The 23280-nt window shown below is 41.7% G+C and overlaps 1 protein-coding gene across 4 annotated transcripts; it reads right to left on the reverse strand.

The window, feature by feature from the left end:
• Positions 1-1381: 1381 nt before the first annotated feature.
• Positions 1382-5297, reverse strand: LOC121576061 (perilipin-2). Of its 4 annotated transcripts, none has more exons than XM_041889355.2 (8): positions 5062-5297; positions 4844-4881; positions 4399-4594; positions 4182-4264; positions 3825-4071; positions 3413-3534; positions 2411-2476; positions 1382-2081 (listed from the first exon to the last, which is right to left on the reverse strand). In XM_041889355.2, the coding sequence occupies exons 1-8, from the start codon at positions 5147-5149 to the stop codon at positions 1683-1685; spliced, it is 1239 nt and encodes a 412-aa protein (XP_041745289.2). In that variant the 5' UTR covers positions 5150-5297; the 3' UTR covers positions 1382-1682. The 4 variants fall into 4 exon arrangements, with proteins under 4 accessions (XP_041745289.2, XP_041745291.2, XP_041745288.2 ...); XM_041889357.2 differs by having other exon boundaries at positions 3350-3534; positions 5081-5280; XM_041889354.2 differs by having other exon boundaries at positions 3350-3534; positions 5077-5280.
• Positions 5298-23280: the final 17983 nt, after the last annotated feature.

Raw genomic sequence — 23280 nt, forward strand, 5'->3', positions numbered from 1 at the left:
GCTTGGCATTGCGTACAGTGATCTTAGGCTTGTGTGCTGCTGCTCGGCCTTAGAAACCCATTTCATGAAGCTCCCGATGAACAGTTCTTGTGCTGACGTTGCTTCCAGAGGCAGTTTGGAACTCGGTAGTGAGTGTTGCAACCGAGGACAGACTATTTTTACTCGCTACGCGTTTCAGCAGTCTGCAATCCCATTCTGTGAGCTTGTGTGGCCTACGACTTCTCGGCTGAGCCCCGTTACTGCTCCTAGACGTTTCCACTTCACAACATCAGCATGTAGTTGACTGAGGCAGCTGTAGCAGGGCAGAATTTTGACTTGTTGGAAAGGTGGCATCCTATGACGGTGCCATGTTGAAAGTCACTGAGCTCTTCAGTAAGGCCATTCTACTGCCAATGTGTCTATGGAGATTGCATGGCTGTGTGCTTGATTTTACGCCTGTCAGAGAAGGGGTGTGGCCGAAATAGCCGAATTCACTAATTTTAAGGGGTGTCCACATACTGCTACACTATATATACACACACACGGCCAAATTCAATGTTATCAAATCACTGTTTTTGATACCTAAAGGGGTCCTAAAATTCAAAATCACATAGCTAAATGATCCTTGGTATGACCATCTTAAAACAATTCCATATGGTAGTTTAGTGGAACCCGCTATCATGACTGCACCGAATCAACTGATTAAGTCTTCCCTTCAGTGAGATATCCCAACTGGGGTCTCAGCATTCACTCGCTTTGTATCACAGTCAGCCAGTCTTTCTCCATCTTTGGCACTAACTAATCTGGACAAGGAAGCTCCACTTCAAGAACCTGTCAGATACCAGTTTCACATTTATCTCCCATGATCATCATATGGTTGACCGGTGTGAACTCAAATACATGTTTACCTTCACAGTACCCCATCCCGACACACTAGTCTGGGAGCACAGAGTAAGCCTCAGAACATTACCCAGGTAGCAGTTTAAGGGTTTATACAGTATGCCTTACTTGAAGGGCCACTATGGCATTAAGGCAGGGGTGTGAAACGCAGTTGTAAGGCGTGAGTCTGCTGGTTTTTGTCATTTCCTTTCAATTAGTATCCAATAAAGACCTATATAACCAGGTGAGGAAAGTGCCTAACTGATCCCCAGATTTTTATACTTTCGCTTACTCCATTGTCAAGCAAAACAGGTTTGGCAATGACACAGAGTACAAGGATATGTTGTCAGTCTTGACAGGTTCACTTTTTGTACATTGGGGCACTCACGTTGGGTCATGGTCTTTGCCGTCGCCCTAGAACGGGGTATTTCTTTGTTTATTTAGTTGCATTGCAGTACGTCATCTTGATATCACAATAGCATTTAGGAACACCAAACCATGAATGACAAGGCCAAAGGAAATAACTTGCATTGTCATTTATTGTGGTTTAACATATTCTTTCCACAGCATGAAACATACAATTCCAGCGCCATCCACACATTGATTTGCAGTACAGCAGTGACAGAAACCCCAAACAAAATGGATTGTGACCTTACCGGAGTCTATTGACCCAAGTCTAGAAAATGTGAACAGATGCCCACAGGTCAAATGCATTAACATGATGCTGTGTGTTAGACCAATATTATATTAATAAAAAAACAGACACCACTACATTTCAGAAGGATACTTATATCTGAGACGACTGATTCCCAACACAAACCACATCAATATTGTTCATAGGGTGTGACAGTACACTTATGGTCAAAAACACCGGTTTTCTTGGCAGGCCTCTTCCTCCTTCGACCATTGGTCTGGGCTCTTGGCGTAATGGGGGGCGTCCGAGGGTACCAGGGCCCCACCAGCCAATTGAGGGGCATGTTGTGGACCAGGTAGTCCAGGATGGCATCCAGAGAACCGCTCACTATGCCCTGAGGTCTGATGCCCGGGTGGGGGTCAGCGGAACTAAAGTTGTGTAAGATCTGTGAGGCAGAAAGCAGCACACACACAGCCTGCTGCTGGAGGTGGCGGGGGAGACTTTGGAGGCTGCAGGCCAGGCTCAGACAGCTGCTCTGCAGCTGGTGACTCACACTGGGAGAGACTTCCAGGCTGTGGATAACCACCCGCTGGAGAAACAGAGGTTATGTACTGCTTTATGTGGTACTGAGCTGAACCATGCAAGCGAACGTGTCAAGTGAATATAGCCAACGCTTGGTCTGGGAAACTGTCAACAGCATGGTTGAGTGCAATTCTGTTTTGTTTAACATTGCAGTACCGGAATTGACATGTTTTCAGTAAGGATTTTTCAATTAGCCACTTGAATAGATAATGAATATGATCCAATTTCTAGGGAAGGAACATTTGAGAACCCCTAGAGCAAGCTTGTAAAAGTAATCACAGCTTTTAAGACTCATGTCCACCAACACAGTACATTAGTAAATAGATTTTATAATACCTCGGTCTCCTTGTCTTCCTTCTCTTGAACATTACTAGTCCATTCCACCAAGGCGCCAAGATTTTCCTGCACACATCAATTCCATCAGAAGCATAATGGTCAGTTTACAATCAAAGTACAGTGTTTCAATTTCAAGAATACGATAATTGGAGGACAACTATACTGAAGAAAAATTAACGCAGCATGCAACAAATTGCAAAGATTTACTGTTAGTTCATATAAAAAGAAATCAGTCAATTTATATAAATTAATTATGCCCTAATCCATGGATTTCAAATGACTACAGATATGCATCTGTTGGTCACAGATATCTTAAAAAGGTAAAGGGGGTGGATCAGAAAACCATAAGTATCTCGAGACCACCATTTGCCTTATGCAGCGCAACACGTCTCCGTCACAAAGTTGATCAGGTGGTTTGTGACCTGTGAAATGTTGTCCCACTCCTCTTCAATGGCTGTGCGAAGTTGCTGGATATTGGAGGGAACTGGAACACGCCGTCATACACGTTGATCCAGAGCATCCCAAACATGCTCAATGGGTGACATGTCTGGTGAGTATGCAGGCCATGGAAGAACTGACATTTTCAGCTTCCAGGAATTGTGTACAGACCCTTGCGACATGGGGCCGTGCATTATCATGCTGAAACATGAGGTGATGGTGGCGGATGAATGGCACAACAATGGGCCTCAGGATCTCGTCTGTGCATTCAAATTGCCATCGATAAAATGTAATTGTGTTCGTTTTCTGTAGCTTATGCCTGCTCATACCATAACCCCACCATGGGGCGCACTGTTCACAACATTGACATCAGCAAATTGAATCAAGCCAGGACCCCAAACTGACCTGAAACTAATAGGCTACCAAAACCCATCAGTGGGTGGGTCCCTCTCCCAAATGGACTTCTAGAAAAACACTGGTTTAAGCATCTACCAGGCTTACCAAGTTCATGGTGTACTGAAGCAAGTTGAGGGATTTCTGACCACAGACTTTGACAGAGCGCACCTTCTCCTCTGCCTGGTGGTATGCTCGTCTACACAGCTTGACAGTGAGGGAAACCAGTCGGACAGGAGAGCTGAGCCTGGCGGCGGCAACATCAAAGCCCTTCACAGTCTTTACCTCGTCTTCTAAAGACAGACCGACAAGTCAGTGTGATGAGGGATGGAAGGTTACAGAAGAACACATCAGCTTTCAGTTGCCCTTTATGTCTGTCAGTATAAGTTACCAGAGGCCTTGGAAAACCATAGTTTAAGGTGCAAAACATTGTGGATTACACTTTGATATGCATGTGTAAATAGCCCCTCACTTTTACATCATGTTGCAGAGCGTTTGGAGTAAAGTGTGTCCGTTGCGAAATATTTTGTGTTTTGCTATGGTGTGCCACTAATGAACACACCCAAGCATTAGCCCCACTCACCCATCTCTTCATAGGTCGGAGGAAGGGCTTGGTCCACCAGGGTTTCTGACAGGCTCAGTGCAGATTCCAGTCCCACGCTAACCAGCTGGACCGCATGCTCCAGGGACACCACGTTGACTCTGCCACCACTTGCGCCTTTTGTCATCGCAACCATTCCAGTCATGGTGTAATACATGCAGTTCTTTGCGCCGCGGACAGCAACAGCATCTTTGGCCTCCATCATTATATTCTTCACATCTGAAACAATCTGGGTGATAATGAGAATTGAGCACAAAGACAGTTCTTACAGTAATGTTAAATATATTTAACACAAAAAGACAGCAAATAAAAGGATTGGGACATAGAGATTGAGTTCACCTGCTGTGAAGGCTGTTGAAGCACTGGCAACGTACTCTCAAGCTTATCTAGGCCTTTACATGCAAGATCATTCACAATGGAAACTGTGGGAGCACAGCAGAGGGGTTGGATTTGGTGTGAGACAGAATTGTCACAATTCAAGCCCTGGTTTGGACCAAAGTGATTCTGTAAGTGTGGAAACAGTGGAAAGAAGGTGACAGAGCATCAATGTACTTACTTTGGGGCTCCAGCTTAATGATGATGGGGGTGGCACTGTTACAGGCTACAGAGGTTAAGGTCATCACACTAATCTCCACCACCTTACACAACGATCTGATGTAGGGGTGGTTGCTCTTGGTGTCACAATACAAGACAGATACGAGTGCACACGCTGAGCTAACCATGGGGAGGTTAGCCAAACGAAAGATCACATTCTGTCAAGAAACATAGCAAACTGTGACCACAAGTCATGACTAATAAAAATACCTATGACCAATCAAAGGCCTACAACCAATGCAAAACACTTTCACTGGGTATGGCTACTTTAGGTCATCAGTGCTCTCACGAACACTAAGCAAGCAGTTAATATAGCTAGAACATGGTTGAGTAGTAGGAATACAAAACATAGGGAACGTGCTGTGTAGGCTTAGTGGCTGTCTGGCAAGAATTTCAATTGAACCAACCGGACTCGAGTTATGATTCCCAGGCATCATACTTCGCCCTATTAATTAAAGATAGATTAGGTTATTTAACTGTTAATTGATATTTTACAAATCCATTTAATTTCAGAGTTGCATGAGAAAGGAGATGGTTCAAAGTATAAACGCTTTTCATGTGCCCCCTGAGCAAAATTACTAATTACTAATAACTTGCTTTAGAAATTGTTGCTTTGTCCATTCACCTGCCAAACATTTACCTGCCTGTTCTTTGTAAAACCACATTCTTTCTTGCGATGTCCCTTGCACCATGGCGTAATGACGATAGGGCATAGGAGAATTGGACAGCAACAATAATATGTCAGGCTAATAGCAAACAAAACGCACACAGGCTGGATCTCTATGGTACAAAGTGGTGTCCTTTCCTTTACCTTATCGGTCCTATGAATTAAATGCGACAGCTGAAACCCAATTCCTGATATATATTCATTAGGCTATTGCTTTCACCTGTTGTTTCCCCCCCTAATTAGTGACTATGAATCAGCGTAGACGAGGAAAGGAAGAAGATGGATGAGATGCGCGCGCATGCACACACGCACACACACACACACACACAGACGCGATGTCAATCACACTTTGAAGGATTACTGTGTGTGTGTTACTATGTGTGTGTTTGTTTTTTGCTTGCCACTTAAATTATATCATACGTAGGCTTAGACTAATCATTTTAAGTTCATATTTTATGAATGTCTCATTTCACCTGTCTCCATGTGAAAAATTACAAGGTAGCCTAGTCCTATCGCCAACGGGGATATGCAGGAGCTGTACATGGTGCTGATCACGGGAAAGACGTCCGCATTCTTCGTGTCCATAGCCTGTCTGTCCTCTATTTCTTACTCAGAGGATCGAAGGCTTTCAGATAGACAATAAAAGCCTGTATAAAAAGTAATAGCTAGTGTAATGTAAGAAACCTTGAAAACGTTTAAACTTTTGGGAGTTGTATTTATTTATGTGAGACCACGTCATAAGTCGCGCTATAAACTGCCATCCGTTTATTACATCATCAGCGCTTCCTGGTCTTAAACACACAAATTGCCTAAAACTAAAATTACGCTATAGGCTAGAGAAGAAATGTGGGCTAACTTATTATTTGCAGGCTATTTGCTTAGGAAATAGTATCTAATTCCATACTTTAGAACTTCCTAGGTGATATAAATGCCCACCTGACCTACCCCCTCCAATGTTGTTGAGGACACTGGGACTCGTTCAGATGGTGTAAACATGATGACCCAGTGCTTATGCCAGATCTGAACCTGCGGGTAAGTATTTTTTCAAGTAGCCTTGTGCCGAGAAAGTGAACGAGATAGGCTATGCATGGTAGGCTAACTATCAAAGAAGATCACTTTGGCAAATTACAATTCTGTGTTGTGGGACAAATTATTTTTCTACTATGGTCATGCCGGTAAATGTACATTTACATCAATACAAATTAATTTTCTAAATGTATCTTTGCATCATCTCTTAGGAGTGACATCACTTCCTAACACAGCCTAACCACGGCTACATCAGATAATGGTTTATGCAATCGCAGTCTATAATTAGAATTTTGTAGTTCATGTTATTGTTCATGTTCTTTGGTTATTAGGTTTACCCATTCAATTGTTATTTTCATATTTATTCATGTTCTTGTCAAGTTGCAAAGATTAAACAACTATTTTTTGTGAGCACAGAGTACGGTGACAAGTTCCACTCTAAAAGAACTGTGGCTCCTCGGGTGTCCAAAAAAGTACAAGCTATTGGAGGGTCACATGTCCAATACCACCACCTTCAGGTTCGTTTCAGTCAATTAATTAGGTCTACACAGTAGAAGGCCTTCTACGGTAACACAATATAGGATACAGACATGCAGTTGACATGCAGTTAATATATGATAGCTTAATAGATAGGCTTGGGATAATGCTACCGAAACAAAATAAACAATAACGTGTTTTCTTAACAAACTATGGCACCTATAAAGTGTTCATATTGTAGAGTCCCTTGCCATATGGAGCCATGCCAAACCCACTTATATGGAAGGCACTATACACAATTGGCACAAGGAGTGTACAAGCCTTATAAGTTAGGGTCCCTGGAATGAGCCCCACTGCCCCAATCCCTTGAAGTGTTACTTACATTGGTGTTAGAAGTGGTTTGTGTGCTTTCTTGCAGGAGGGGTATGGTGTGGCATCCATGCTGTATGTAGGCATAAGCACACCAGAATTTCTGCCAAGGTTTTTAATCTTATTGGTGCTTTGGTGGTATGCTCACTCTGTGTAGTGTAAAGGGTTCTTGACTTTTTCCTGCTATCCATTGAATGTGCTGTGTTCTCACTGTGTTCTCATATACAGTAATCCCACTGTGTTCTCATGGGCAGCGCACAATTGGCCTAGCGTTGTCCAGGGTAGGGGAGGGAATGGCCGGCAGGGATGTAGCTCAGTTGATAGAGCATGGTGTTTGCAACGCCAGGGTTGTGGGTTCATTTCCCACGGGGGACCAGTATGAAAAAAATATATATATATATGTATTCACTAACTGTAAGTCGCTCTGTATAAGAGCGTCTGCTAAATGACTAAAATGTAATGTAAATGTAATTGACTGTGTTCATCATGTATTTTGATTTACCTCTCCGAGAGACTAATCTATGGAGAACACAGAACAGTGTGAATGGCCTTGGCTGCAATCATCCAGAGTCTGAGTGACTGTTTTATGTAATCTTTTTAAAAATTAAACCTTGTGTTAGTTTCTGCCTCATGTTAGTTTCATTGAGATAGAAATCTCTTCTGCATGACAGATCTGGTACAAGATAGCAGCATGGTCGGCAATATTCCAAATAAATTGAACACATTAGAACACATTACATTACATAACATGAACAGTAAATATGTAAAGAAAATTCTTAGAATTATTCTTAGCTGGTACAGTATGTAAATTGTCTGACAATTTAACTGATCACAAGTGGCTGGATTCCATAGTAATTTGATTTCTGCATCTACAAAATGTGTGACAATGGATTCCATAGTCATTTGATATCAGCATTAATGTGTTGGATTTTTAAAAACCTAAGCTGTGTCTTCCATTCTGTGAATGGAGGGTATTAGAATGTACACTACATGGCAAAAAGTATGTGGACACCCCTTCAAATTAGTGGATTTGGCTATTTCAGCCACACCCGTTGCTGACAGGTATATAAAATCGAGCACACAGCCATGCAATCTCCATAGACAAACATTGGCAGTAGAATGGCCCATACTGAAGAGCTCAGTGACCTTCAACGTGGCACCGTCATAGGATGCCACCTTTCCAACAAGTCAGTTCATCAAATGTCTGCCCTGCTAGAGCTGCCCCAGTCAACTGTAAGTGCTGTTATTGTGAAGTGTAAAGATCTAAGAGAAACAACGGCTCAGCCGCGAAGTGGTAGGCCACACAAGCTCACAGAATGGGACCTCGGAGTGCTGAAGCGCGTCTGTCTTAGGTTGCAAAACTTACTACCGAGTTCCAAACTGCCTCTGGAAGCAACGTCAGCACAATAACTGTTCGTCGGGAGCTTCATTTGTATTTGTATTTATTAAGGATCCCCATTAGCTGCAGCCATTATTTGAGGTTTAGGGTTTAGTGAATGATTTGTCCCAAATACAATGCTTTTAGTTTAGAAATATTTAGGACTAACTTATTCCTTACCACCCATTCTGAAACTAACTGCAGCTCTTTGTTAAGTGTTGCAGTGATTTCACTCACTGTAGTAACTCTCTATCCACAATATACAGTGAGGGAAAAAAGTATTTATTAAAAGTATTATTTGATCCCCTGCTGATTTTGTACGTTGCCCACTGACAACATTGTATTTGAACAGTGAGAGACAGAATAACAACAAAAAGTCATTAAGGTTTCGAGGCTGACGTTTGGCAACTCGAACCTTCAGCTCCCCTCCACAGATTTTCTATGGGATTAAGGTCTGGAGACTGGCTAGGCCACTCCAGGACCTTAATGTGCTTCTTCTTGAGCCACTCCTTTGTTGCCTTGGCCGTGTGTTTTGGGTCATTGTCATGCTGGAATACCCATCCACGACCCATTTTCAATGCCCTGGTTGAGAGAAGGAGGTTCTCACCCAAGATTTGACGTTACATGGCCCCATCCATCGTCCCTTTGATGCGGTGAAGTTGTCCTGTCCCCTTAGCAGAAAAACACCCCCAAAGCATAATGTTTCCACCTCCATGTTTGACGGTGGGGATGGTGTTCTTGGGGTAATAGGCAGCATTCCTCCTCCTCCAAACACGGCGAGTTGAGTTGATGCCAAAGAGCTCGATTTTGGTCTCATCTGACCACAACACTTTCACCCAGTTCTCCTCTGAATCATGTGTTCATGTGTTCAATCAATGTTCATTGGCAAACTTCAGACGGCCCTGTATATGTGCTTTCTTGAGCAGGGGGACCTTGCGGGTGCTGCAGGATTTCAGTCCTTCACGGCGTAGTGTGTTACCAATTGTTTTCTTGGTGACTATGGTCCCAGCTGCCTTGACATCATTGACAAGATCCTCCCGTGTAGTTCTGGGCTGATTCCTCACTGTTCTCATGATCATTGCAACTCCACGAGGTGAGATCTTGCATGGAGCCCCAGGCCGAGGGAGATTGACAGGTCTTTTGTGTTTCTTCGATTTGCGAATAATCGCACCAACTGTTGTCACCTTCTCACCAAGCTGCTTGGCGATGGTCTTGTAGCCCATTCCAGTCTTGTGTAGGTCTACAATATTGTCCCTGACATCCTTGGAGAGCTCTTTGGTCTTGGCTATGGTGGAGTGTTTGGAATCTGATTGATTGATTGCTTCTGTGGACAGGTGTCTTTTATACAGGTAACAAGCTGAGATTAGGAGCGCTCCCTTTAAGAGTGTGCTCCTAATCTCAGCTCGTTACCTGTATAAAAGACACCTGGGAGCCAGAAATCTTTCTGATTGAGAGGGGGGTCAAATACTTATTTCTCTCATTAAAATGCAAATCAATTGATAACATTCTTGACATGTGTTTTTCTGGATTTTGTTGTTGTTATTCTGTCTCTCACTGTTCAAATAAACCTACCATTAAAATTATAGACTGATCATTTCTTTGTCAGTGGGCAAACGTACAAAATCAGCAGGGGATCAAATACTTTTTTCCCTCACTGTAGCAAGGGGTGTAAATCCATAACACAGTTTAATTTAAGGTGCTCCAAAGCATTTTACTATCATTCTTTATGTCATTTATCTTTGTTTCATAGAGTAGTTTCTTATATTTATTCAGTTTAGTCACTTGATTACTCAATATGCAGTACGTTTGCCAATCGGTTGTGCAGCCAGACTTATTTGCCATTCCTTTTGCCACATCCCTCTCAACCATAAAATGTTTTCAATTCCTCATCAATCCACAGGGATTTGACCGTTTTTACAGTCATTTTCTTAATTGTGCATGATTATTAGTAACTGGAATGAGCAATTTCATAAATGTGTCAAATGCAGCATCTGGTTGCTCCTCATTCCACACCACAGACCAACACATATTATTTACATCAACAACATGCCCAGCCTTTGGAACTTTGGTTTTCCTAGATACAGTATGGCTACTATATTGTGATCACTACATCCGATGGATTTGGATACTGCTTTAAAGCACATTTCTGCAGCATTAGTAAAGATGTGATCAATGCATGTTGATGATTTCATTCCTGTGCTGTTTGTAACTACCCTAGTAGGTTGACTGATAACCTGAACCAGGTTGCGGGCCCTAGTTACAGTTTTAAGCTTTTTCTTGAGTGGCCAGCTTGATGAAAGCCAGTCAATATTTAAATCACCCAGAAAATATACCTCTCTGTTGATATCACATGCATTATCAAGCATTTCACACATGTTATCCAGATACTGACTGTTAGCATTTGGTGATCTATAGCAGCTTCCCACCCGAATGGGATTTAGGTGAGGCAGATGAACCTGTGGCCATATTACTTCAACAGTATTTAACATTAAATCCTCTCTAAGCTTTACAGGAATGTGGTTCTGAATATAAACCGCAACTCCTCCACCTTTGGAATTCTGTATTATCTGTAGATGTTATAACCATGTATTGCTACCACTGTATCATCAAAGGTATTATCTATGTGAGTTTCAGAGATTGTCAGAATATGATTGTAATCTGTTACTAGCAAATTATTGATTTCATGAACCTTGTTTCTTAAGCTTCATATGTTAACTTGGGCTATTTTTAGCACTTTCCTGGGATGCTTGATTGTTTTCATTGCTTTACTGGGAAGCTTAGCAGAAGTAGACATGCTCATGTTATTTATGTTAGTGCAGGGTGAGCTGCACACAGTGGACATCCTACTAGGGCACACCACTTCAGTGCTAACAGTATAACTCTGGTTCATAGGCACATGATTACTGCATGCAAAAGATCAGCAGAGGCATTCAGGGCAGTTAGAGGGACATAAATTAGGTTACTTACATTGTGTCTTCCAACGCCCCTGGGATAATGTAAATTTTCTGAAGCATTATGACAACTCAGCGACACAATGGTAGGGATTAACTGAGCTGGGCTTGGGTCATTGATAAGTCATTGTCTCAATGCTGGGCTGGGCTTGGGTCATTGATAAGTAATTGTCTCAATGCAGCCTTATAATGCTGTGAAAGGATCCAGGAACCCAAATGAAATGGGTTTCCATGGCCGAGCAGCCACACACAAGCCTAAGATCACTATGCGGAATGCCAAGTGTTGGCTGGAGTGATGAATCACGCTTCACCATCTGGCAGTTCAACGGACAAATCTGGGTTTGGCGGACGCCAGGAAAACGCTACCTGCCCTAATGCGTAGTGCCAACTGTAATGTTTGGTGGATGAGGAATAATGGTCTGGGGCTGTTTTTCATGGTTCGGTCTAAGCCCCTTAGTTCCAGTTTAGGGAAATCTTAACGCTACAGCATACAATGACATTCTAGGCTAATGCTGCAGAGATCCAAATCCATTGGATGTAGTGATCACAATATAGTAGCCATATCTAGGAAAACCAAAGTTCCAAAGGCTGGGCGTAATATTGTGTATAAGAGGTCATTCAATAAGTTTTGTAGTGATTCCTACGTTGTTGATGTAAAGAATATATGTTGGTCTGTGGAATGTAATGAGGAGCAAACAGACACTGCACTTGACACATTTATGAAATTGCTTATTCCAGTTACTTATTAAGAAAATGACTGTAAAAACTGTTAAATCCCAGTGGATTGATGAGGAATTTAAAATGTGTGTGGTTGAGAGGGATGAGGCAAAAGGAATGGCAAATAAGTCTGGCTGCACAACCGATTGGCAAACGTATTGCAAATTGAGAAATCATGTGACTAAACTGAATAAAAAGAAGAAGAAACAACACTATGAAACAAGGATAAATGACATAAAGAATGATAGTAAAAGCTTTGGAGCATCTTAAATGACATTTTGGGAAGAAAGGCAAACTCAGTTCCATCATTCATTGAATCATCAGATGGCTCATTCATCACAAAACCAACTGATATTACCAACTACTTTAATAATTTTTTTATTGGCAAGATTAGCAAACTTAGGCATGACATGCCAGCAACAATTGCTGACACAACACATCCAAGCATATCTGACCAAATTATGAAAGACAAGCATTGTAATTATGAATTATGTCTATTGATTGTTGTCTAGTAACAATGACAAGCCACCAGGGTCTGACAACTTTGATGGAAAAGCAAAAGTCATTCCGCTTACCTAAGAATAGTAAAGCCCCCTTTACTGGCTCAAATAGCCAACCAATTAGCCTGTTACCAACCCTTAGTAAACTATTGGAAAAAATGGTGATTGACCAGATACAATGCTATTTTACTGTAAACAAATTGACAACAAACTTTCAACAAGCACAGCACTTACACAAATGACTGATGATTGGCTGAGAGACAATGATGATACAAATATTGTGGGGGCTGTTTTGTTAGACTTCAGTGTGGCTTTTGACATTATCCATCATAGTCTGCTGCTGGAAAAACAAATGTGTTATGGCTTTACACCCCCTGCTATAATGTGGATAAAGAGTTACTTGTCTAACAGAACACAGAGGGTGTTCTTTAATGGAAGCCTCTCAAACATAATCCAGGTACAATCAGGAATTCCCCAGGGCACTGAGTAAAGCCAGTGTGTCTATGTATGCGGATGACTCAACACTATACATGTCAGCTACTACAGCAACTGAAATAACTGCAACACTTAACAAAGAGTTGCAGTTAGTTTCGGAATGGGTGGCAAGGAATAAGTTAGTCCTGAATATTTCCAAAACTAAAAGCATTGTATTTTGGTCAAATCATTCACTAAACCTGAACTACATCTCGTAATGAATAATGTGGAAATTGAACAAGTTGAGGTGACTAAACTGCTTTGAGTAACCCTGGATTGTAGACTGTCATGGTCAAAGGATATTGATACAACAGTAGCTAAGATAGGGAGAAGTATGTCCATAATTAAGCGCTGCTCTGCCTTCTTAACAACACTATCAACAAGGCAGGTCCCACATGCCCTAGTTTTGTTGCACCTAGACTACTGTTCAGTAGTGTAGTCTGGTGCCACAAAGAGGGACTTTGGAAAATTGCATTTGGCTCAGAACAGGGCAGCACGGCTGGCCCTTAAAAGTACATGGAGAGCTAACATTAATGACATCCATGTCAGTCTCTCCTGGCTCAGAGTGGAAGAGAGATTGACTTCATCACTGCTTGTTTTTGTAAGAGGTGTTGACGAGCTGAACACCCATGCATACCCCACAAGACATGCCACCATAGGTCTCTTCACAGTCCCCAAGTCCAGAACAGACTATGGGAGACGCACAGTACTACATAGAGCCATAACTACATGGAACTCTATTCCACATCAGGTAACTGAATCAGGCCGTAGAATCAGATAAAAAAGGTAAAAATACACCTTATGGAACAACGGGGACTGTGAAGAGACACACACAAGGGTATAGACACATGCGATATTGTGATATTGTTGATTGGTGGTATTAAACATTTTGTATTGTAGATAGGTAGTGGTGTAATAATGCCATATGATGTACTGTTTTATATTTGGTTTTATATGCAATGTAAATGCTTTAATATGTTTGGACCCCAGAAAGAGTAGCTGCTGCCTTGGCAGCAGCTAATGGGGATCCCTAATAAATACAAATACAAATAGGCGATTGTGTGCTTCCAACATTGTGGCAACAGTTTCAACCCCATCGAACACCTTTGGGATGAATTGGAACGCTGACTGCGAGCCAGACCTAATCGCCCAACATCAGTGCCCGACCTCACTAATGCTCTTGTGGCTGAATGGAAGCAAGTCCCCGCAGCAATGTTCCAACATCTAGTGGAAAGCGAGCAGGTGTCCACATACTTGTCGGCAGGAGACAAGGGCGTGACACATCCATCCACTGCCAAAGCCACCGGTGCCAAGCCCAGCCACATTGCCAAGACCAGACCGGTCAGATCGGCCATCTTACGCAGAGGCAAAATAACCCATTAGGTACCAGGCCAAAAGATCACAGATATGAGTTCAGGGCTATTTCTTGCATCAGAAATATAATGCCTAATATACTGCCTATTGTTTGTATTCAGAGGTAATTTGAAGATCTGCAAATTGAAGACAATACATTAACAATCTGACTGAGACATTTTATATGAGGAACTCTAAAGCCTTGACTAGAGCCTTATTACCAACACTAGTTCCTGATAAAAGGGGATGTAGCTCAGTTGGTAGAGCATGGCGTTTGCAACGCCAGGGTTGTGGGTTCGATAAAATAATGTATGCGCTAACTGTAAGTCGCTCTGGATAAGAGCGTCTGCTAAATGACTAAAATGTAAAATGTAATAAAAACAATACTTATTTCAAAGTGGAAGAATAAAAGAAATGTGTTCTGAAAAAATGCATTGTGGTTGAAATGCTACATCATTACCATACAAATAAGATAATTTATAAAATCAGTGGAAATATGAAATTCCTGTATAAAAGCATAAAAAACGTTCTCAAGCCATACAGTAAATAATGAAAAGGTACAAAAGGTTGGCCTACAGTAGGCTACAATATGTGTTTTCAACAGTAATCCTGTCATACATTTCTGGATTAATGATCTTCCTTTGTAGAATAATATCCATTATAGCTCCACCAGTTTCATTATTTTTATGCGTGGGCAAAATGGAACCATACATGCACGGGTTGGACGCACACACTTCAACAGTCCTTCAACAGGCCAATGTCTGTTATATGAATATGGGTGTATGTGGGCAACCTTGCAACAATAGCTATGTTTTCATTAACTTGACCAGTGATTTTTTTGTAGACATTTAAAAAGTTTGCATAGAAAATATATGTGACAATTGCCTTCTAGGGTGCATTTCTGAGGAGGTTGGTGGGAGGAGCTTTAAGAGGATGGACTCATTGTAATGGTTGGAATGGAATAAATGTAATGGAGACAAACATGTGGTTTCCATATGTTTGTTGTGTTTGATACCGTTCCATATGTTCCATTCCAGCCATTACAATGTGCCCGTCCTCCTATAGCTCCTCCCACCAGCCTCCTCTGAAATGCACCCTAGAAGGCAATTGTTGCATCTATTTTCTATGCAAACCGCTGTTAAACCACCAAGCAAGGAGTTATTGTTTGAAGGTCAATGAGAGAGTGTTGAATTTGGTCAACAAAAAAAGTATGGCTTATTTGCTATGTGAGGTTTATTTGATCGAATAGAAGTTTGGTAATGCTTAAGTTGTTACGAGTGTACTGATATAAGTAGGACACCTGACATCCCGGCAACTAAAAAAATAAAAATGTATATCGGAGTTGTCTCGAGATGGCTATGCATATTCATGGCATGAAGCTAGTAGCATGGCTTCTAGGGCTGTTGCGGTGGCAGTATTACCGCCACACCGGCAGTCATGACTGCAGTAAAATTCTATCTGACCGTTGAGTCACGTTAATCTCCTCTTATGCACTCTGGACATGTGTTAGTAGTACCCAACAGCCAGCCTTTGAACCACAAGCTTCTCTGCTGCCTCAGTTGGGCAGAGGCACTGAGAGAGAGAAGATGGGTCTCAAACAATGGCAAGGTGGACTTATGTCAATCAGTAAAGCCATTTGAAAACCCTGTCTCCTAGTTTGCGAGTTGTCAAAACACCCACAGAAGAAGAAAAGAGGAATCCAGAGCCAGGGTTTTCAGTTGGCTTTATGGTTTCACACAATTACGCATGCTTAGCCATTTGGCTAACTTCCAGCTTTTAACTTCCAGCTTCCGGCTAACTAACACACTTTTCAATACCAGGCCTTAGAGACATTAGTGTGACGAGTCGATCAGGTAGTTGCTACCGAGGGACCCATTTCTACTCCCGGCAGCCCCTTTCTACAGGAGATGCCGGATATATGGCCAACAACACGGTTAGCTTTTTCTATGAAGGACAAGGAGTCCAATGATCATGACCAGAGACATGTTTGCAAGGTCGGTGCTATTGGGAGCTTTAGCCTGCAAGGGAACTCACTTGAGTCCTATGATGTAATGTTTTACATGGAGGCAAAGTGTCACACTGCAATGGACTGTATGCCAGAGCAAATGCAAGGCCACTGTCACTTCTTACCATGACATGCCTTTAGAAAAGGAACTTCCGCACTATAACTGTGCACATGTACAATCCCCACATTCCAGATGAGGCTGTAGCAGCATTTGTGAGACGGTATTGTGATGTGACCTTGTTTGCAGCCTACAACAAGGACTCGTATGCAGGATGACCAATGTACCATCCCCTCACTTTGTGCTCTCACAGTTTAGGGGCAGCGCTCTGTCTCTCCTTCTCGCCTTTCCGGAGTCATAATTACAACTACAACTATTGATAAATTATCCAACCCAAATTTAGAATGAAAGTCCCTAGTGCTTCACGTTGAGTCTATCACTCGAATTTAAGACCCTCAACTTAGTACACACCGACACTGGCAGAATGTACATTTACAGAGAGGGGGACTTATACACTACCGTTCAAAAGTTTGGGGTCACTTAGAAATGTCCTTGTCCATTAAAATAACATCAAATTGATCAGAAATACAGTGTAGACATTGTTAATGTTGTAAATGGCTATTGTAGCTGGAAACGGCTGATTTTTAATGGAATATCTACACAGGCGTACAGAGGCCCATTATCAGCAACCATCAGTCCTGTGTTCCAATGGCACGTTGTGTTTGCTAATCCAAGTTTATAATTTTAAAAGGCTAATTGATCATTAGAAAACCCTTTTGCAATTATGTTTTTATTTTAATTAATTTTTTGTGGGGGTAGATCAGCTTTAATATTGCAGATAGATTGTAACTTCCATCAATGTAATTGTCTGCATCACTTCCAATCCCCCCATATGTTTTTTTTTTTCAAATAATATATATATATATATATATACACACATACATATAAATACATATATATACATTTATATATATTCATATCCTTTAAAAAACATATATTTCCCTTTATTACTTTCCAACCCCACCACCCCTTCCCTAATTGGAGTAAACTAGTGAACAACAATGCTTAGGCCTCTACTTCCAGCTTATTTATACTATATACATTTTATGGACACAGTCAATTTTACAATAATTATATTTTGTTTGTTTTTACTCATGAACTTCCTCCAACCTCAACCTCTCCGATCATTTTCATGATGTCCATTCGGTATGCCATATCTTTCTAACTGTGCTCTTTCACAAAGGCTCTCAACCTATAACCTATATATATTATGTGACATAGTATGCTTTACATTAGTTATCTTGTTGATTAGTTGTTGTTAGTTGTTATTAGTCCCATCCTTCAACTCCATTAAACACCACCCATCTATCTCTTAACACCATCCATATTGGATTTCTATTTGCCATATATTTTTCAACTGTACTGTGATGTGATGTTTACAAAAGTTCTGAACCCTTCTATTCTCATTGTTTCTACAGATTGTAAATTGAAAATAATTATTTTGCTAAAAGTATTATTATATTATTGATCGATTGACTATGACTTTTCAGATCACCCAGTAATGCTATCTGCAGGATTAGCTCCAGGTAAATATTGCAATCCTTTAGCCACTCCTGGACCTGTGTCCAAAAACAAGTTACAAATGGACAGTACCAAAACAAATTATCTAATGATTCTGTCTCTTCGCAGCAAAATCTGCAGAGCTGGGAAGATTGTACCCCATATAAATAACATTCTATTTTGCAATTATGTTAGCACAGCTGAAAACTGTTGTGCTGATTAAAGAAGTGATAAAACTGGCCTTGAGACTAGTTGACTATCTGGAGCATCAGCAATTGTGGGTTCGATTACAGGATCAAAATGTCCAGAAACAAATTACTTTCTTCTGAAACTCGTCAGTCTATTCTTGTTCTGAGAAATGAAGGCTATTCCATGCGAGAAATTGCCAAGAAACTGAAGATCTTGTACAACGCTGTGTACTACTCCCTGCACAGAACAGCGCAAACTGGCTCTAACCAGAATAGAAAGAGGAGCGCTGTTGCTTTCATTCGAATAGTGACTGTAGAGACCCTTCTACTTGCTGCTCTCTGTTCAACAACCCACTGTTCGAGTTTGTCCTCTAACTGTGGCCATCTCGCTTTGTTCCCTCGGAAACTCTGTTTAGTCTTCTTTACTTGGCGCAGGTCATCTTCTTGCTTCCTCCACTTCCGTACCATTGATTCATTAATAGTTGAATTATCTCGCTGCTGCTCTATTCCCATATTCTACTGCGTGACCGACAGCCTTGAGCTTGAACTCTGCGTCGTAAGCGTGTCTCTTGAAAGGTGCCATTTTGGGGTCTTTATACACACACAAGTGGTGTGGGACTGTGAGTAAGCACAGTACCGGTAGTTTACTGACTACGGTAGCCGTAATGCTGCAAGCGGTGCGGCTTTGTAGTTTACCAGTCGTACTGAAACATTTCATTATTATTAAATTGTTTTTATTGTTTTTTCATACTGAAACATTTTGACAGAGCGCCTTGAGCGCCGTGTACAACCAGTATGGATCAACCAATTAACCAATTGATCCATATATAGTGCTCCGGATTATAAGGCGCACTGTCGTTTTTTGAGAATATTAAAGGCTTTTAAGTGGCCGTATAGTGCGGAAAATACGGTATGTAAATCATGCAAATATAACTTGTCTGTGTAAGCAGTATATAACAGAACTAACGGGACTGCCCTGGCTGAGGTCCCAACCGACGGTACTATGGTACATTAAGTTTGCTGGAACCTCTCCAGCTTGCTAATAATAAATCATTATTCATTTAATTTTGACTTCAGGTGTCCCTGGTGTTGAATTTCCACGACAAGATGTATACGATGGTGCATCTGAATGACTGACTGACGTGAATCTCCTCTTGAAACAGACAGAAATCTGGGACCAATGACGTCTCACACTCTCGAGAAAACCTACAGTGGGAGAACAAGTATTTGATACACTGCCGATTTTGCAGGTTTTCCTACTTACAAAGCATGTAGAGGTCTGTAATTTTTATCATAGGTACACTTCAACTGTGAGAGATGGAATCTAAAACAAAAATCCAGAAAATCACATTGTATGATTTTTAAGTAATTAATTTGCATTTTATTGCATGACATAAATATTTGATACATCAGAAAAGCAGAACTTTAATATTTGGTACAGAAACCTTTGTTTGCAATTACAGAGATCATACGTTTCCTGTAGGTCTTGACCAGGTTTGCACACACTGCAGCAGGGATTTTGGCCCACTCCTCCATACAGACCTCCAGATCCTTCAGGTTTTGGGGGCTGTCGCTGGGCAATACAGACTTTCAGCTCCCCCTCCAAAGATGTTCTATTGGGTTCAGGTCTGGAGACTGGCTGAGGCCACTCCAGGACCTTGAGATGCTTCTTACGGAGCCACTCCTTAGTTGCCCTGGCTGTGTGTTTCGGGTCGTTGTCATGCTGGAAGACCCAGCCACGACCCATCTTCACTGCTCTTACTGAGGAAAGGAGGTTGTTGGCCAAGATCTCGTGATACATGGCCCCATCCATCCCTCCCCTCAATACGGTGCATTCGTCCTGTCCCCTTTGCAGAAAAGCATCCCCAAAGAATGATGTTTCCACCTCCATGCTTCATGGTTGGGATGGTGTTCTTGGGGTTGTACTCATCCTTCTTCTTCCTCCAAACACGGCAAGTGGAGTTTAGACCAAAAAGCTCTATTTTTGTCTCATCAGACCACATGACCTTCTCCCATTCCTCCTCTGGATCATCCAGATGGTCATTGGCAAACTTCAGATGGGCCTGGACATGCGCTGGCTTGAGCAGGGGGGACCTTGCGTGCGCTGCAGGATTTTAATCCATGACGGCGTAGTGTGTTACTAATGGTTTTCTTTGAGACTGTGGTCCCAGCTCTCTTCAGGTCATTGACCAGGTCCTGCCGTGTAGTTCTGGGCTGATCCCTCACCTTCTCATGATCATTGATGCCCCACAAGGTGAGATCTTGCATGGAGCCCCCAGACCGAGGGTGATTGACCGTCATCTTGAACTTCTTCCATTTTTCTAATAATTGCGCCAACAGTTGTTCGCCTTCTCACCAAGCTGCTTGCCTATTGTCCTGTAGCCCATCCCAGCCTTGTGCAGGTCTACAATTTTATCCCTGATGTCCTTACACATCTCTCTGGTCTTGGCCATTGTGGAGAGGTTGGAGTCTGTTTGATTGAGTGTGTGGACAGGTGTATTTTATACAGTGTAACGAGTTCAAACAGGTGCAGTTAATTCAGGTAATGAGTGGAGAACAGGAGGGCTTCTTAAAGAAAAACTAACAGGTCTGTGAGAGACGGAATTCTTACTGGTTGGTAGGTGATCAAATACTTATGTCATGCAATAAAATGCAAATTAATTACTTAAAATCATACAATGTGATTTTCTGGATTTTTGTTTTAGATTCCGTCTCTCGCAGTTTAAGTGTACCCTATGATAAAAATTACAGACCTCAACATGCTTTGTAAGTAGGAAAACCTGCAAAATCGGCAGTGTATCAATTACTTGTTCTCCCCACTGTAAATGATCTTTAAGCTTTCCGTTTATGATGCACCATGCTGCCTTGTTGACAACATGACCAACAATTCATGGGCCATCGAGCAGTGTCCTGCGGCACAGCATAATCAAATCCCCCGACTGTGGAATGCTCCACCGGATGTGATGGCTTGTATCATGATGGTTTTAAAATCTTCATAAGAGGTCAGGTGTGCTATGGGGAATGTGATTATGTTTGAGCAAGCACTGACTGTAGGGTAGCATAGGGTGTGCACTGGCATTCAGACTTGACACTCATGATCAAATTTGAAGACAATTCTAAAGGCCTGCTGTTCAGACAGCAGTAGTGGCTTGTGCCCCTGACCCGTCAGCCATTGAATAACTTTAGGGACAGTGGGAACTGTTAGTCTGGATGGCTTCAGTTCTGTCCATCTTCTTCCTCCCCTACTTGTTCACCGTGCACTGCTGCTTCCTTTTCCTCCATTCCTCCTGAAACACACAGTTACAGGTGTGTGTTTTTGATAGTGACAATGTCAACATCAATGTGAAAAACAGTGCTGTGTTCATAGTATGGTCTATGGCTTTTGAAGGCAAGTAAGCCAAAAGTAACAAAGTAATTGGACTATGTTACTGGAGTGAGTAATCCAATAGATTTTACCATTATAAACTGGTAATCAGCAACTGAACACATTATCAGTTATCATCCCAACCCTGTTGGTTTATGACCAAATGTTGACAATTTCAACAACAAAAAATACAAGGTTGAGGCTCACCTGCAGTTTCCACATCTTGAACAAAGTCCTGAATGTAGTTTATTATCTGACTCTCTGGCAGTCCTGGAGGTTCCTCTTCCGCTCATTTCAGGAGCTATGAGGCTGACTACGTAGTCAGCATCCGGTTGAAAAAGGATAAATAAAATTTAGAAATATATCTGACATACAACATAACTAGTAATAAAACAAATTCACAAACGGGTGCAATCTTACCCAGGGACAAAGAGACTCTTGCAGAGATTTGACTGCTTCTGAAGGACATCCAGGAAGTTGTACAACTTATGTAGGAGGTATACACTGAAAATAAAAGGTTTCCAGGCCTTTGTAGTCCTGCCTGGTGTTCTGGAAGAAGGGTTTATTCTTATTTTTCCAGAGGCAGCCTGCCTCCAGAAGAGGTTCGGAAAGCAAAATTCACATTGATAAGTCTACATTTGAGTTTATTTGATCTCAAAATTGTAATGAGAAACAGTTTAGGGAAGTGGAAAAGAGGTATATGAGAGTTGTAAGTGTGCGTCACTATGTATCAGAGAGAGCATATCTTCTAATCTTATTTTGTGTCAGCATATGTGTAAAGTACCAAACTAAGAACTACCAACTTGGGATGCATAACAGTTTCAGAGTGAGAGAGCGAGAGCAAGAGCGAGAGCGAGGGATGATAATGAGAAAAATAATACATAATTTACAGATTATTGGATGAATTTATCAACGTCAAAACAGTGGGAAGACCCCATGATGGGTTGGGTATAGACAGCAAAATGACACATTTCCTGTATTCTGGGACCATTGATATGCACCTGGCCATCTCCTGGTTACTGGAGGAATGCAATTGTCTCTGGGTCTGTCCCTGCACCTCTGTCTGCTGATGCCCCTGACATTACATTTGACATTTAAGTCATTTAGCAGACGCTCTTATCCAGAGCGACTTACAGGAGCAAGTAGGGTTAAGTGCCTTGCTCAAGGGCACATCGACAGATTTTTCACCTAGTCGGCTCGGGGATTAGAACCAGCGACCTTTCGGTTACTGCACAACGCTCTTAACCACTAAGCTACCTGCCGCCCTGACTATGCAATTGATGCACCTGAGCTTGCTGATGAGGTGGCACTGGACTCTGACCATGATTAATAGTCTGGGTCAGCACAGAGATTAGGCTGTGTGCAGCCGAAACCACCTCTGAATAGTCTCTCTGCTGAATACAAAGTCAACATTAGCTGGATATAGGGACAAGGGAAAAGCATTAACCGACTTGACCAAATTTGAATGTCTCAAGCTTAAATAGATAGCTAGTCCAGAACATTTTGCTAAGGGTAATTCAGATACAATCATACAGTGGGGGAAACATTTATTTAGTCAGCCAAAAATTGTGCAAGTTCTCCCACTTAAAAAGATGAGAGAGGCCTGTAATTTTCATCATAGGTACACATCAACTATGACAGACAAATTGAGAAAAGAAAATCCAGAAAATCACATTGTAGGATTTTTTAATGAATTTATTTGCAAATTATGGTGGAAAATAAGTATTTGGTCACCTACAAACAAGCAAGATTTCTGGTCTCACAGACCTGTAACTTCTTCTTTAAGAGGCTCCTCTGTCCTCCACTCGTTACCTGTA

The sequence above is a fragment of the Coregonus clupeaformis genome, unplaced genomic scaffold (genome assembly GCF_020615455.1).
Source record: "Coregonus clupeaformis isolate EN_2021a unplaced genomic scaffold, ASM2061545v1 scaf0319, whole genome shotgun sequence".
NCBI lineage: Eukaryota > Metazoa > Chordata > Actinopteri > Salmoniformes > Salmonidae > Coregonus > Coregonus clupeaformis.

Bases quoted from the DNA above. Each gene is read 5' to 3' on its own strand.
- LOC121576061 (XM_041889353.2), bottom strand. From the start codon at position 5,149: ATGCCCTATCGTCATTACGCCATGGTGCAAGGGACATCGCAAGAAAGA. The intron at 4,882-5,061 runs GTGAATGGACAA...TTTAATTAATAG, and splicing joins GGCAGGTAAATGTTTGGCAG to GGCGAAGTATGATGCCTGGG. The intron at 3,535-3,824 runs GTGAGTGGGGCT...GTCTGTCTTTAG, and splicing joins TCCGACCTATGAAGAGATGG to AAGACGAGGTAAAGACTGTG.